Here is a 14,365-nt window from a genome sequence, read left to right as displayed (position 1 = left end):
TGTGCACTTAGTAAAAGTAGTGTGGCAGTAATAGGTCGGGTTATTAGAATATTACTTTCATAAATTATAACTAGCAAACTGAAATTAAAAGCTAGTTACAAAACTTTGTGTATACATAAACAAACAGGGATCTATTCATCATCACTTAATTTCTAAAATTAAGTGTCAGGGTTCTTCATCATTCATGTGATGCAGGAGATATCACTGAAATCTAGTGGTTACAATTGTCCCCCGATAATTTCCACAGTCCCATACTTTAGTATGGGGATGTGGAAATGATGTAATTCATCAAGTTCCGAAAAAGCAATATTTTTTGGAACTTGACAGGGATGCTGTACACCATCCTGAGATGGTGTACAGCATCCAATACAGCAGAGGGATCTAAATAAATTTCTCCCTGCTGTGCCCTCTTACCTTCATGCAGCTCCCTCCCGGCTCCCCGAGCTCTCCTCCTGTGAGCCGGGAGCAATGGAGAGGGCACAGCAGCCGCTGTGGGGGACTGACATGGTGGGGCTGCATGATCTGAGCTTGGAGCAGACTCCAGTGGCGGCTGCAGCCCTGTGGCTCTGGGTTCAGGGGATAGACAGCGGGGTTATCGAGGTTGGCTGAGGACGAGCGGGCAGGAGGGGAAGAGGGCGAAGGGGGCTAGGGGCCTGATTCAGACCCGCTCGCGAGTGCAGTGCTCGCAAGCGGGTCGATGGTCCCCGACTGCACATGCGCTGCCTCCAGCGTGCGCATGCGCGAGACCCGTACTGCGACGGCAGCTCCGTCGCAACGGGTCTCGCTACAAGACCGGGTGGCTGTCGATGTTGATTGACAGCTCGCCCCGTTTTGTGGACGGGAAGGGGGGGAGGCTGCACAAATGCAGGCGTTCCCTTAGGAACGCCTTGTGTTTGTGGGGGCTCTACTGACATCACTCGTGATGTCAGTAGTGGACTTCCTGCTCTATTAGAGCAGGAAGTCCACTCGGACTTGCGACAGCTGAGACCCTACCACAGGATCTCCTCGCAAGCCGATTGTCGCAATAATCGCGACCATCGCCAGGCCACTCGCAAAAGCTGTGGGTGGTCACCCACAGCCTAGTGAGCGGCCTGGGGGCCGAAAAAAAATTAAAAAGCCCCTCCCTGATTCAGAGCGAGCGCTCGCAAACAGCGAGCGGCTCTGAATCAGGCCCTGGGTCCTCTGTCTTCTCTTTTTTCCTGCTGCTTCACCTTACAGTCTCTTCACAGCTTGTCGTCAAGCTGCGAATACGCAGCTTCAAGACAGGCTGCGAAGAGTCCAAGTAGCAGGAGAAGAGTTCTCCATTTCCGAAAAACTGTCTCTGCAAAAGAGCAGCTCTTCAGGAGTGATAATTTAGTATAGAAGGCATGATGAATGCCTGCGATAATTGGACTGAACTCGCAGCGAGTTCAATCCTTAATTATCACAGGCGATCTTTTTATCATAATGAATAGACCCCACAGTTATAATTTAAACTGCATCACCTATAATGTCTATGGAGTCCATTCATCATCACTTAATGGCCTGTTACACATGCGGAAACCCTAGTAGTCATAAGGGGTCCAATAGGACCATCTGATATTCTGCAAACTCTGTTTTCGGAGTTTGCCTGCATGAGCTTACACCATCTTCCTATGGGAAGGAGTTCTGTGGATGCGAAGCCCCTTCACTGTGTGACCAGTGTCTCTGTGCATGCGTGACCTCAGGTCACAAATGCACAGAAGAAGGCCACAGGATAGGTAAGTAATGCTGTTACTAAATTAGCAATCTTGCTGATCGTGAGGACAGCTGCTTTTCAGAGCAGCTGTCAATGCACTGGAGCAATGCTGAATTGGCGCAGTGGATACTTTATAATCGATGATGAATAAACCCCTATGAGCTGGAAATGAAATAAAAGTTATACATGTGTGTAGTAGAGAAGAGCACTGCTAATCTATATCTGGGAACCATGGTTACATAAAACACACTCATTACACATTATGGGCCCCATTTATCAACGAGACATAACCCCTTCAGCACTCGCTAAAGGGGTTATGATCTACTTTCAATATTTAACAAACAGCAGTAAACTTACAGCTGTTTTTACTATATCGGTTACACCATCTATAGATGGTGAGAGCGATATGGTCCCCATTGCCAGTAAAGAGGACCCAGCAACTGTCTTTCTGGCTTCAGCGAAACCTTCCAGGCTTAACTGTGTCCTTGTCGGGTGAAAGAGTCATGCGCATGCTTAGACTGGGGGTCGCACATGTGCATGACACAGCAGCCCACCACTGGCTGCGGTAGGCTGCCAGCAACAGAGTGGTGGATGTCACTGAGGAGGGAGCCAATGTTGGACCTCGCCGGTGAGGTAAGTAATGTTAAATGCCAACGGCATATTCGTTCATGGAGATACTAAACTACATATGCAGCTGGTATTAAGGTATGTTGTTAAATGGGGGCCTATATATTGAAATAAATAAATAACTCTTAAAGACAAATGAAACTCTAGAGAGATTGGTTGGATGGGTAATATTCCTGGACATGGTCCTCATAATGAACACATTTCTGTTTAGCCTACTGTACCTATTTTACAAACTTTCATATAATGGATATGCAAACTTGCATATCCTATCTTCTCTAATGTCATGTAAAATTGGCAATGGATATATCATAATTGTATTATAGTAAATGTAATAATTGTAATAACTTTAATAAAGGTTTTATTTGTGATAAATATATAGTTACTAAAGGGATGTAGTCATAATCCCGGCTTGCGGGATGGTGGCGCACAGAATGCCGCACGGAATCCTGACACAAGTCAGAATCTTAGCGCTGGCATCCCGACGGTAAGTAGTAGGATTAGGGGTTAGGCACTAGTGGAAGAGTTAGGGTTAGGCACTAGGCGGAGGGTTAGGGTTAGGCACTAGGGGGGTAGGGTTAGATTTAGGCTGCCGGGAAGGGTGGTTAGGGTTAGGCACTAGGGGAGGGGGGAGGGTTAGGTTTAGGGTGCAGGGATGGAGAGTTAGGGTTAGGCACTGGGTGGGTTAGGTCTAGGGTGCACGAATGGAGAGTTAGGGTTAGGCACTAGAGGGGGAGGGTTAGGTTTAGGGTGCAGGGATGGAGAGTTAGGGTTATGCACTAGGGGGGAGGGTTAGGTTTAGGGTGCACGGATGGAGAGTTAGGGTTATGCACTAGGCGGGGAGGGTTAGGTTTAGGCTGCTGGGAAGGGTGGTTAGGGTTAGGCACTAGGGGGGAGGGTTAGGTTTAGGGTGCAGGGATGGAGAGTTAGGGTTAGGCACTAGGGGGAAGGTTAGGTTTAGGGTGTAGTGGAGAGTTAGGGTTAGGGGGTTAGGTTTAGGCTGTCGGGGAGGGTGGTTAGGTTTGGGCACTAGGGGTGAGGTTAGGTTTAGGGTGCAGGGTTGGAGAGTTAGGGTTAGGATACCTACCGACAGATGTTGGTATCCTAACCCTGTCGGGACGCCGGCATCGCTGAGATTCCGAGCACCGGCATCCCGTACCCAACGCTTACTAAATTAATAACTTATACAATTACATATTTATCAAACAATAACATTAAAAAGAGAGAGTGATATTAATAGTTACAGTTTAGGAGCCAAGAGAGTGAGAAGACAGCATTAAGGGTGTAAGGAGAGTGTGGCATTTTGATAAAAAATGTCGAAGAAGCAATTATTGTAAACATTCATGAAGTTATGGTTTTGGGGCAGTAAGATAATGAGTAGAGAATGCCAGAGATGGGAAAAAGAAAGAGGAAAAGAAAGATGATGGTTAAGGTATGACAAAATTGGGCAAAGGGGTATGACATGCGCTTCTTACAGATGAAATAAGAGTATGATACAAATATGTAAGAAAATAGTAAAATAAAAATGAATGCAATGGTGTAGTAAAGAATATAATTATAGTATTGGGGGTTATATAAGAGAGAGTGAGGGTGTAAGAGAGTAGAGGAGTGAGATAATGGTAGTTAGGATATTAGAGAGAGTAGAGAGAGGAGAGAGGGTGTAAGAGTAGAACAAGTTGTAGAATTATAGAGTAATAGCCAAGAGGTGTTTAAGGATGGAAAGTGTTACAGTGCATGAGATGATAACAGTGAGGATGTAATAGAATACAATGTGATGATGGTACTGGGAGACGTGTAAAGGATAAAAGACGAAGAGGAGGACAGTAAGGGTGTATGAGTCTGAGGCAGGGTAAAAGACGTCATGTGTCAAAGATAACAGACCAAGAAAAGGCAAATAAGATATACAGTACAGTAGTAGAATCAGGGGCTTAGAGAAATGTATTTCTTGCACAATAGAAGGCAGATAAAAGGCTGAATAATAGTAAACCATGTATACAATTAGTAAGAGGAGGAAAAAAAACATTCTGTGATGAAACATGTTCTGGCATTGACAGTGAATGGGGTGTATAGTATATGTATACAGAATGTGTCATTAGGCCATTGCAGAAATACCATCTTTCATGCAATTTTTCTGATATGAGGCAACCATTTTTTTTTCTTGCCTCGAAAAGTCTCTTCCTGGCCTCTGCTTCAAAGACACAAGTATGTACAGTATATATGAACAGAATATAGTAAATTAGGTAGGAATGAACAATAAAAGAACACAAAGCCATGAAACCAAGTATGGCAAGAGGAACATTAAATTGTAACTGCACAAAATAAAACGCACATTAAATTCAGAATGAAACGAATGTCTGTGGTGATGGCATTAGAGACAGATTTTCTAAAGTCAAAAAATTGATTATTTTAATGAAAGAAACTAGTAACAAAATTAAGAGTACAGTCAGGATTTGTGTACTAATTTTGCGAAAAGGCAAAATATTCATATACATATGTACTATATGCACTTACTCCTTGTCTGCTGCAGTTCTACACCATTGTATGCGTGTGTTACTGAATGGCTCAGTGTACAGCAGGTATAAGCAGGTACATGAAGTGAGTGTGGCTAGCAGAGTGCAGCAGGCCTTCACTCTATCTCCACTCACAGAGAAGAGGAAACAGGAGGCATGTATGACTGTTAAATGTGAGAGTGACGAAGGCTAGTGCATGTCATTGTACATGTCACCTGAATGGTGGCAATAGAAAGAAAGGTAACAATAAAGAAATGTATGGCAACCACTTTCTATCTACTGTATATAAGTAAACTTGTAAGAGAAGAGGGAAAAGTAAAGCAGATTTGTGTGGGCAAATGCATAGCCACTTAGCGACATGCTGGGATATCCATGGGTAAGTGTGGGGTAAAACTTGAATGGATTAAAGTGCAGGATGGGGGCATGTGAGCCTGCACTCCCTTCAGGAGAAGAGAGTGCATGTAAAGGGAAAGCCAGGAAGCCTATTATCATTAGCGGTAAATATGTGCAAACTAAAAAGAAAAAAGCCAGTGACAGAGAATAGAAAATATATAAAGAGGGGTTGCAGACACTCATCTTGTACCTATCCATTATGAATGGGGGGAATTTTTGAGAGGAAGAAGAAAGGGAGGCAATCTGTATAGATGAGGGGATAAGAGGACACTGCTAGCTCGGCTGCTACTCACCCTGCCTGAACATATTCTGAATGGTGAATACATTAGGAGATAGGGGAATTCAGCATGTATAGGTGAATAGGAGAAGGGGCAGGATGATGCCCAGGTTTGGGCAATTATGAGAAAGGGAAAGAATAAAAGAAAGAATGATGACATGTAGTTAGGCTCTGCTTAGCATGAAGAAGGGAACTCTGGGTGAGGTGAGAGGAACCGGTAGCCCTGTGTGCATGCCTACGGGGGTGCAGGTACAGGGGGTTAAGCAGGTTTGGGGGAAGGGGTGCAGGGGCAGTAGTGCTCACCCTTGTGCATGCCCGTGTATCGGTCTTTCAGCACTGTGAGCTCGTAGATCTTGCCGAACTGCTCGAAGAGAGGCTTCAGGTCCTTCTCCTCCAGGTTGCGAGGGATCTGCCCTACGAACAATTTGATGGCGTCCAGGTCCTTCATGCTGTCTGGCTGCTGAGAAGGGGGCTCGGGGCCGCTCATGGGGCAGGCTCGGGGCTGCTGCTGCGGGGGATGCTGCTGCTGCTGCCTCCTCGCCTCTCTCTCCGTCAGTCTGGCCATCTCCAGCCCCTCGGTAGGCTGGATCAGTCACACAGGCAGAGCTCTCAGCTGGAAACTGAGCCCCGGCAGCATCAGTACCGCTCAGCGCTGCTCGGCGGCGCACCCTGCCGGCAGCTCTTAGGTACGGCAGCTACCCCGCTGGCTGGGGGTACGCGCTGAAGAGTGGGCGGATGATGATGATGATGAGAGAGACTACTCGGAGAAATCGCGGCCACAAAGCTCCGGGGAGCAGCCCTCATATGGCACCTAGGAGCTGAGCAGAATAAAGCAATATATACCTGTTTTCTTTGGGTCCTAAAACACATGTAGGTGTCAGTGTGGGCTGGTATATTTGGGAAGTCCGTTTAGAAAATCATTTGCATGGAAAGGAACAGCCCCCCTGGAATCTAGCAGGTTACAGATAATGAACCATTATGTCGACTTGGGAGCAAGCACCAGGCAGAATTACAGATTTTGCTGCTTTACTTCCCGGTTACAGATTGTTTAAAAGGTCTTGTGTATCTGCAGATAATTATATTGCAAATTAATGTGTATTTGTTAACTAAGCTTTCTACTTCAGGGTCCACAGGGTTGACCTTGGGGTTATAGCTGGAACAGGATCCATGGGCACCACACAGTTAAGCTTTTAGCTCCCAGGATGCACTTGGGTCCTCCTCTATACCCCGCCCCCGAGCCACAGGCACCTCAGTGTAAGCTGGTGCCCGGCCGGAGTCGGTCACCGCGCAGGGGGGCTGCAGGAGCAGCCCCCAGAAGCTTTTTTTATTTTAAGTTAGATTTTATTTATTTTAATCTTTTTACTACAGACGGCAGCGAAGGGCTGTCTGTACAGACGCCCACGCTGCCGCTCTGATCCCCGACTGGCGCCGCGACGCCAGTACTGATCTGGGGATCGCGGCGGGAGGACAGAGTCCGTACTAGCCGGACTCTGTCTACCTCCCAGGACTGCTGCCGGAGTCGCCGGGGATTCAGGTAAGCCGCGCGTCGCTGGCTAGCGGCAGCGCGCGGAATGCCTTAAATGCAGTCCTTTAGCCTCCGGTCCTGGGGACAGACCGGAGGCTGCTGGCAGTGGCGGCGGGCCCCCCCATAACCCGTGGGACCACTAGACCACCAGGGATAAAAGGGCAAGCGGGAAGCCAGCATCCCTGGGGTTATGGCCAGCCAGGGGAGGAAGCCTTCCCTGTCAGCGGCTCCTCCCCTCAGCTCAGTGCGCCTTTCAGCACGGAGTCTGGCGTCGCTGAGCTGCAGATTCCTCGGCCACTCCTCCTCTGAGGTCTCCAGCGGCCATTTTCCCAGTGGCAGCGCAGATCTCAGGGAGCACGCGGACCGGTCCCCCTGTGTACCTCTCCCCTGATTAAGGACAGCGTACACAGCACTATAGCCCTCCCAGACACTGAATCTGGGCAGGTTGATTGTAGTGTAAAGGTGCAGTGAGTATATCTTCCTGCATGGTATGTGACTATTGCTAGTGCTGCCGTCTGTGCTTATTTTCTACTTACTGTCAGCTTATACCTATCCCTTTACTTCTCCTACAAGCCCTACAGGTGTGTGGGGGAGGGGCGTTTCTACTGACTTCACTTATATAGATCACGTATTTGTGAGGTCCGTCACATACAGTTGTGTGCTACTCAGTGCCATATTGTGGGCTGTTGTTCAGCACACCGGTGAGTGCGTTTTACTTCTACCCTGGTGCCAGATATATAATATATTCTGTCATGTCAGACGAGGAGGTTGAGCGCTCAGTGGCTCCGGTGTTGGCCTCCTGCGGACGCTGTTCTGCAGGAGTAGATAGGGAGGATTTGTCACAGGATGGCCTGTGTAGTCATTGCCAGGTGGCTCCTGGCCCATCCAGACCTTCTCTGGCGCAGGAACCACCGTGGGCGATGTTTTCTCAAGTGCTGGTGTCTATTGCGGACCGTCTGTCTGTCGGTCCCGACTGCTCTCCCTACTAGGGCGGTGCCCCAGCCGACCATCCCCCATTCCCCGGGTGTCCCGCAGTTATTGCGGAGTCCTCCTGGGTCTCAATCAGTAGGTCCCTATGCGGGGTTGCCTATGTATATACAGGCTTCCCCTGTGCCGCAGCAGCCTGTGGTACCTTTTCAGGCCCCTATGGCGACTCCTCCACCATGGGTGGATGTGCTCTCCAACTCCGTGCAAAATTTGGCGGCCGCTTCCTCGGCTTTTCAGTCAATGTTGCAGACTGACATGCCTTCTAGGATTTCAAAACGCCCACTCATGACACGGGCTGCTCAGGTATCGGACTCAGAGGGTTCCTCAGATGATGGGGAGGTCCCTGATGACACTGACTCGGACGCCTCGGTCCAGGAAATGGATACCAAGTCGTCCATTAATGTGCGAGCACTAGTTAGGGCGGTGCGAGCTATTCTTCTTATAGAGGATGAGGCACCGGTTCCTAAGTCGAAGTTTCCTAGTTTCAAAAAAACTAAGGTGGCTTCTGCGGTGTTTCCCCTGTCGGATCAGTTGACGGATCATATGGCGGTAGCTTGGCAGGCGCCCAGTAAGAGATTCCTTCCTCAGAAGCGGTTGGCTTCTAATTACCCCTTCCCTGAGGCACATTGTAAAAAATGGGAAACTCCACCGGCGGTGGATTCCCATGTCACCCGTTTAACTCGGGGCGCCACCTTACCATTACCGTCGATATCCTCGCTGAAGGATCCCACGGACAGGAAAGTTGAGACTTGCTTAAAGTCTATTTACTCCCTCTCCGGGGCGGTGGCCCGACCGTCCATGGCCATCTCCTGGGTGGCCAAGGCCATTGAGGGGTGGGCCAATGCATTGGAAGATACCTTCCCAGACGACGCTTCCGGATGTCCAGCGGGCGTTGTTGGGACAAATGAGGGACGCTGCTTCTTACATTGGTGAAGCTTCTTTAGATGCTAGTCTGCTGACCTCGCGGGTATCGGCTGCAGCGGTGTCTGGCCGCCGATCCTTGTGGTTGCGGTCCTGGAGAGCGGACTCTGATTCAAAGAAGGGTCTGGAGGACTTACCTTTCAATGGGGTATTACTATTTGGTCCGGACTTGGACAAAATAGTGGACACCCTGGCTAAATCCAAGTCGGCCTTCCTCCCTTCGGCGGCACTGCCTGCTAAGGTTCGGAGTTCGGCTTTTCGTTCCTTTCGGGTTCAGGGTAAGGCGAAAGGTCAGTCCTTCCCGAGACAGTCTGCGAGTAAGACTGCCTCTAAACCCAAGAAGCAAGCCTGGAGTGCTCGGCGCCCTTCTTCCAAGCAGGAAGATAAACCTGCGGCCTGATGGGACGGGCCTCCCTCTGGGGGACCTCAGAGTGGGAGGCCGACTTCTTCTATTTGCCCAGTGCTGGCACAATACCACCACGGATGCCTGGGTTCGAGAAGTGGTCTCCCAGGGGTACGCCCTGTCTTTTCGGCACAGACCACCCCACCAGTTTTTCTGCACAAGTCCTTCTCAGGACAAGACCAAGGCGTTACAGGTTCAGGAGGCTATAGAGTCCTTGCTGAAAGCAGGGGTCATTGTTCCCGTTCCTCTATCACAACGAGGGACGGGGTATTATTCGTCTCTGTTTCTGGTGCAGAAACCCAATGGTTCTCATCGCCCTATCCTCAACTTGAAGTCTCTGAACAAATTCCTCAGAGTTCCCAAGTTCAGGATGGAAACGTTACGTTCCATCATTCTGGCGATGGAACCGGGGGATTACATGGTGTCCCTGGACATCCAGGACGCCTACCTCCATGTTCCGATAGCATTTTCACACCAGCGGTATCTGAGGTTCGCTATCCTTCAACACCACTATCAGTTCCGGGCGCTACCCTTTGGCCTCTCCACGGCACCAAGGGTGTTCACGAAGATTATGGCGGTCATGGCCGCACATCTTCGGAACCAGAATGTACGGCTGCTGCCGTATCTGGACGACCTCCTGTTGCTGGCGAGCTCCCCGGAGGTACTGCTTCAACATCTCCACCTGACGATCGCTTGCCTGCAAGCACACGGGTGGTTGATAAATTGGAAAAAGTCCTCCCTGATTCCATCACAGCGGATGGTTCATTTGGGAGCCCTGCTGGATTCGCGTCAGCAAAGGATCTTCCTGACTCCGGAGAAGGTCGCCTCCCTACAGCTGCGGATACGCAGTTGCCTGAGCCGTTGCCGTCTGTCGGTCCATTCGGCTATGAGAGTTCTGGGGTCCATGGTGTCGACATTCGACATGGTGGAATTTGCCCAGTTCCATTCCCGGCCCCTGCAGGGGCTGATTCTATCAGAATGGAACGGGTTACCTCACCGGATCCGCTCTCAGGTGCTGGTGTTGTCTCCGGACGTTCGGCAATCTTTGGCTTGGTGGCTTCAGACAGCTCATCTGGTCGAGGGGCGCCCATTTTGGATCCCGGACTGGGTCCTGCTCACGACGGATGCCAGTCTTCGGGGTTGGGGGGCAGTGACCGGCTCTTTGTCGCTTCAGGGTCGTTGGTCAGCGGAAGAAGCACTTCTCCCCATCAACATCCTGGAACTGCGGGCAGTATACAGGGCCCTGCAGTCGTCTGGTCCCGCTCTTCACGGAAGGGCGGTACAGGTGCAGTCCGACAACGCCACCACGGTGGCGTATATCAACCACCAAGGCGGAACTCGCAGTCAGGCAGCGATGTCGGAGGTGTCTCGTATCCTGACTTGGGCGGAGGGTCACATTCCGGCGATCTCGGCGGTCTTCATCCCCGGAGTCCTCAATTGGGAGGCGGACTTCCTCAGCCATCACGACGTGCATCCCGGGGAATGGTCGCTTCACCCAGAGGTGTTTCAGCTACTCGTGGACAGGTGGGGACTGCCGGAGCTGGACTTGATGGCCTCCCGTCACAATCACAAGTTGCCCGTTTACGGGTCAAGGACAAGAGACGCAGGCGCAAGTCTGGTGGACGCGCTGTCGGTGAAATGGACGTTTCACCTGGCGTATCTGTTTCCTCCGCTATCCCTGCTTCCTCGGGTTCTGCAGAAATTCAAGCAGGACGGCGGCATGCTCGTGCTGGTAGCTCCGGCGTGGCCCAGACGTCCTTGGTACTCCGATCTCAGGAGCCTCTCCATCGACGCTCCGTACCTTCTTCCTCAGCGTCGGGACCTGTTGTCTCAGGGGCCCTGCCTTTACCCGGATCTGGGTCGGCTGTCTTTGACGGCGTGGCTCTTGAGACAGCCGTCTTGAGGTCTCGGGGCTTCTCCGGTTCGGTTATTGGTACCATGCTCAGGGCACGCAAGCCTGCTTCAGCACGGATTTATCACAGAGTGTGGCACACTTACTTTCAGTAGTGTGAGTCCAGACATTATGATCCTCAGGTGTTCAGAGTTTCCAGGATCTCGGAATTTCTTCAGTCAGGATTGGATCTCGGCTTACGCCTTGCATCTCTGAAGGTTCATGTGTCCGCCTTGTCCGTGTGGTTTCAACGGCGGATTGCAATACTACCAGACGTTCACACCTTTTTCCAGGGTGTTCTCAGGATCCAGCCTCCCTTTGTGCCTCCTGTGGCTCCTTGGGACTTGGCGGTGGTGCTACGGGTCCTGCAGGGTCCTCCGTTTGAGCCTCTTGAGGCGGTGGAGCTCAAGTGGCTGACATTTAAGACGGTTTTTCTCCTGGCAATTGCTTCGGCCAGGAGGGTGTCTGAATTGGGGGCGCTTTCCTGTCGCCCTCCTTTCCTGATTTTTCACCAGGACAGAGCGGTGCTCCGCACTCGTCCTGAGTTTTTGCCCAAAGTGGTCTCGAAGTTCCACATTAATCAGGAACTTGTTGTGCCAGCTTTTCAGTCCCCTGATCTTTCAGCTGGTGAGACTTCCTTAGATGTGGTCCGGGCGCTTAGAATTTATGTAGACCGGACGGCTTCGGTTAGGAAGTCTGATTCCTTGTTTATCCTCTTTGGTTTTCACAAGAGGGGTTGGCCTGCCAACAAACAAACGTTAGCCCGTTGGCTTCGTTCCGTTATTTGTGAGGCTTATGCACAAGAGGGTTAAGGCTCTGTTAAGGCTCATTCCACTCGTTCTGTGGGTCCCTCTTGGGCTGCTAGAAGTGGCGCTTCTGCTGTTCAGCTGTGTAAGGCGGCCACTTGGTCTTCTATTCAAACGTTTTTGAGGTTCTATGCGTTTGACACCTTCGCCTCTCAGGATGCTTCCTTTGGGCGCCGGGTGCTCCTTTCAGCACAGGAGCGTCCCCGCCCTTAGTTGAACTGCTTTGGGACATCCCCAAGGTCAACCCTGTGGACCCCCTATGGACCCTGAAGTAGAAAACAGGAGATATGGTAAGAACTTACCTTTGTTATCTCTGTTTCTACGAAGTCCATAGGGTCCACAGGGCGCCCGCCCTGACGCACCTGGCTTCAAATGGGCTGTGTGGCTGGTCACCGGTTTTCCGTCTCCTATTGCTGTGAGTATGGTTTCTTGTGTGTTCCAGTCTTCCTTCTCTCTGTTCCATATTCTCCTCCGGCCTAGGCTGCTTACCAACTGAGGTGCCTGTGGCTCAGGGGCGGGGTATAGAGGAGGACCCAAGTGCATCCTTGGAGCTAAAAGCTTAACTGTGTGGTGCCCATGGATCCTGTTCCAGCTATAACCCCAAGGTCAACCCTGTGGACCCTATGGACTTCGTAGAAACAGAGATAACAAAGGTAAGTTCTTACCATATCTCCTGTTTTAACATTATGATATTGTGGCCCAAATAATACTAAAGTCCTTTACGAGTCCGCTTATCATGCCGACTGCATGCAGTTCTTGCAGTGGGAGGAAGGGGGTCTATGGAAAACTCTCAATTAAACACAGTGCTTTCACTTACAGTATGCTGAACACAAGTGTAAATTGAGCAGTGACAAAGACCAATGCTATTTTTCTTAAAAATAAAGGTTCAGGAATGCCTGGGAGGGTTGGGGGACATCAATCGATGTGTAAACCATTAAAAAAAAAAAAAAAGTAAATGTTTGGGCTGTTACGGAGGATGTTATTATAACGTCAATCTATCATATAATCTCTATCAGTTGGGTACGGGATGCCGGCGCTCAGATTCCCGACACTGAAATCCTGACTAGGTGAGAATGCCGACACCTGCTGGTAAGTATCCTAACCTTACCCCTAAACTTAACCCTCCTCCACCGCAGTCTAAACCTAGCCCTTCCCTCCCAAAGCCTAAACCTGACCCCCCTCCAGCAGCCTAAGCATAAATCCCTCCCCCCCCGGCAGCCCAACCCTAACTCGACCCCTAGTGCCTAAACCTAGCCCTTCCCTTAACCCTAATACTTACCGTCGGGATGCTGGCACTGGGATACTGAATGGTTTCGGGATTTCGGCGCCAGCATCCTGAGCCACTGGCATCCCAACCACCAAGTGCCAACTACATCCCCTCTCTCTCTCTCATATATATATATATATATATATATATAATAAAGTCAGACAGGGGTTTGTCTGTTCGTTCTGGCTAATCTCTTGAACCACTGGACTGATTCTTATGGGGTTTTACTATTCTATACAGCATTGGTGGAAGAAGATTTTGGTGTATGAACCATTCATCAGTGAGATAAGGGAGCCTAGCAGTGACGATTTTACTGAAGCAAGTCACAGAAAAAGCTGTTGTGTGAGTGACTGACTGCTGATGCAGATGCAAGGGCCAATCACAGCTAGCAATGTGCCCTGTTGCTTAGCAGCAGTCTAGAGAGGGGAAGGCTGAGCAGGTCCACAGACATCAGAGCGATGCAGAGCGCGCACAAGTGAAAGTGGCGGATCTGGCTCTGGTGTAAAAAGGAAAAGACTTTTTAATTGTGTCAACTCAAGTAAAGCTTAAAGATTGTGAGTTGGAGAGAAGTTCTCTGGCTGAAGAGTTCTGTGAAGTAAAAGAGAAGTATCTCCAGATGCTGCAGACTCACGCTCAGTGGGAAACTGACCGTGAAGGAAAAGAGATGGTCCGTCTTAAAGTCAGCTGTAAGGAGCAAGTACAAACTTTCCATTCCAAGTTACTTGCAGCTAAAACAGTTTCAGAATGTCTGACAGAAAGAAATGTATTCCTGAAGGAAAGTCTGTATAAAGCCGCAAAGCAAAGTGAATCTTTGGAGAGAGCTTAACCTTGCCCATGGCAGGGCTTGGAAGTTGCAAGAAGAGAAGAAGAACCTTGAAAAGTGTCTGCTAAGTACACAGGACCAGTTGCAAAGATTCCAAGCGGAGAGGAATACCAACGAACTAGAGTTGCAAAGTGTATTAAAAGTGGTAGCATCTGAAATATCTGTATCAAAGTTGGGAAATTCCCTAAAAGTCTATCTTGTAAGAGTGGATGAGATTCCCT

At 49.8% G+C, this 14,365-nt stretch overlaps 1 protein-coding gene across 1 annotated transcript in view; it reads right to left on the bottom strand.

Moving 5' to 3' along the window:
* Positions 1 to 6,124, bottom strand: part of CELF5 (CUGBP Elav-like family member 5) — a 148,959-nt gene extending 142,835 nt beyond the window's left edge. The window contains exon 1 of the mRNA XM_088478461.1: positions 5,825 to 6,124. Coding sequence (XP_088334587.1) covers positions 5,825 to 6,086 — 262 coding nt within the window. The 5' untranslated portion in view covers positions 6,087 to 6,124. The remainder of the gene's footprint in view (positions 1 to 5,824) is intronic.
* Positions 6,125 to 14,365: the final 8,241 nt, after the last annotated feature.

Source organism: Taudactylus pleione, unplaced genomic scaffold, assembly GCF_031769625.1.
Source record: "Taudactylus pleione unplaced genomic scaffold, aTauple2 ptg000214l, whole genome shotgun sequence".
Taxonomy (NCBI): Eukaryota; Metazoa; Chordata; class Amphibia; order Anura; family Myobatrachidae; genus Taudactylus; species Taudactylus pleione.
Note: the sequence above shows the minus strand (reverse complement) of the source record. Positions and strands in the feature narration are given on the sequence as shown.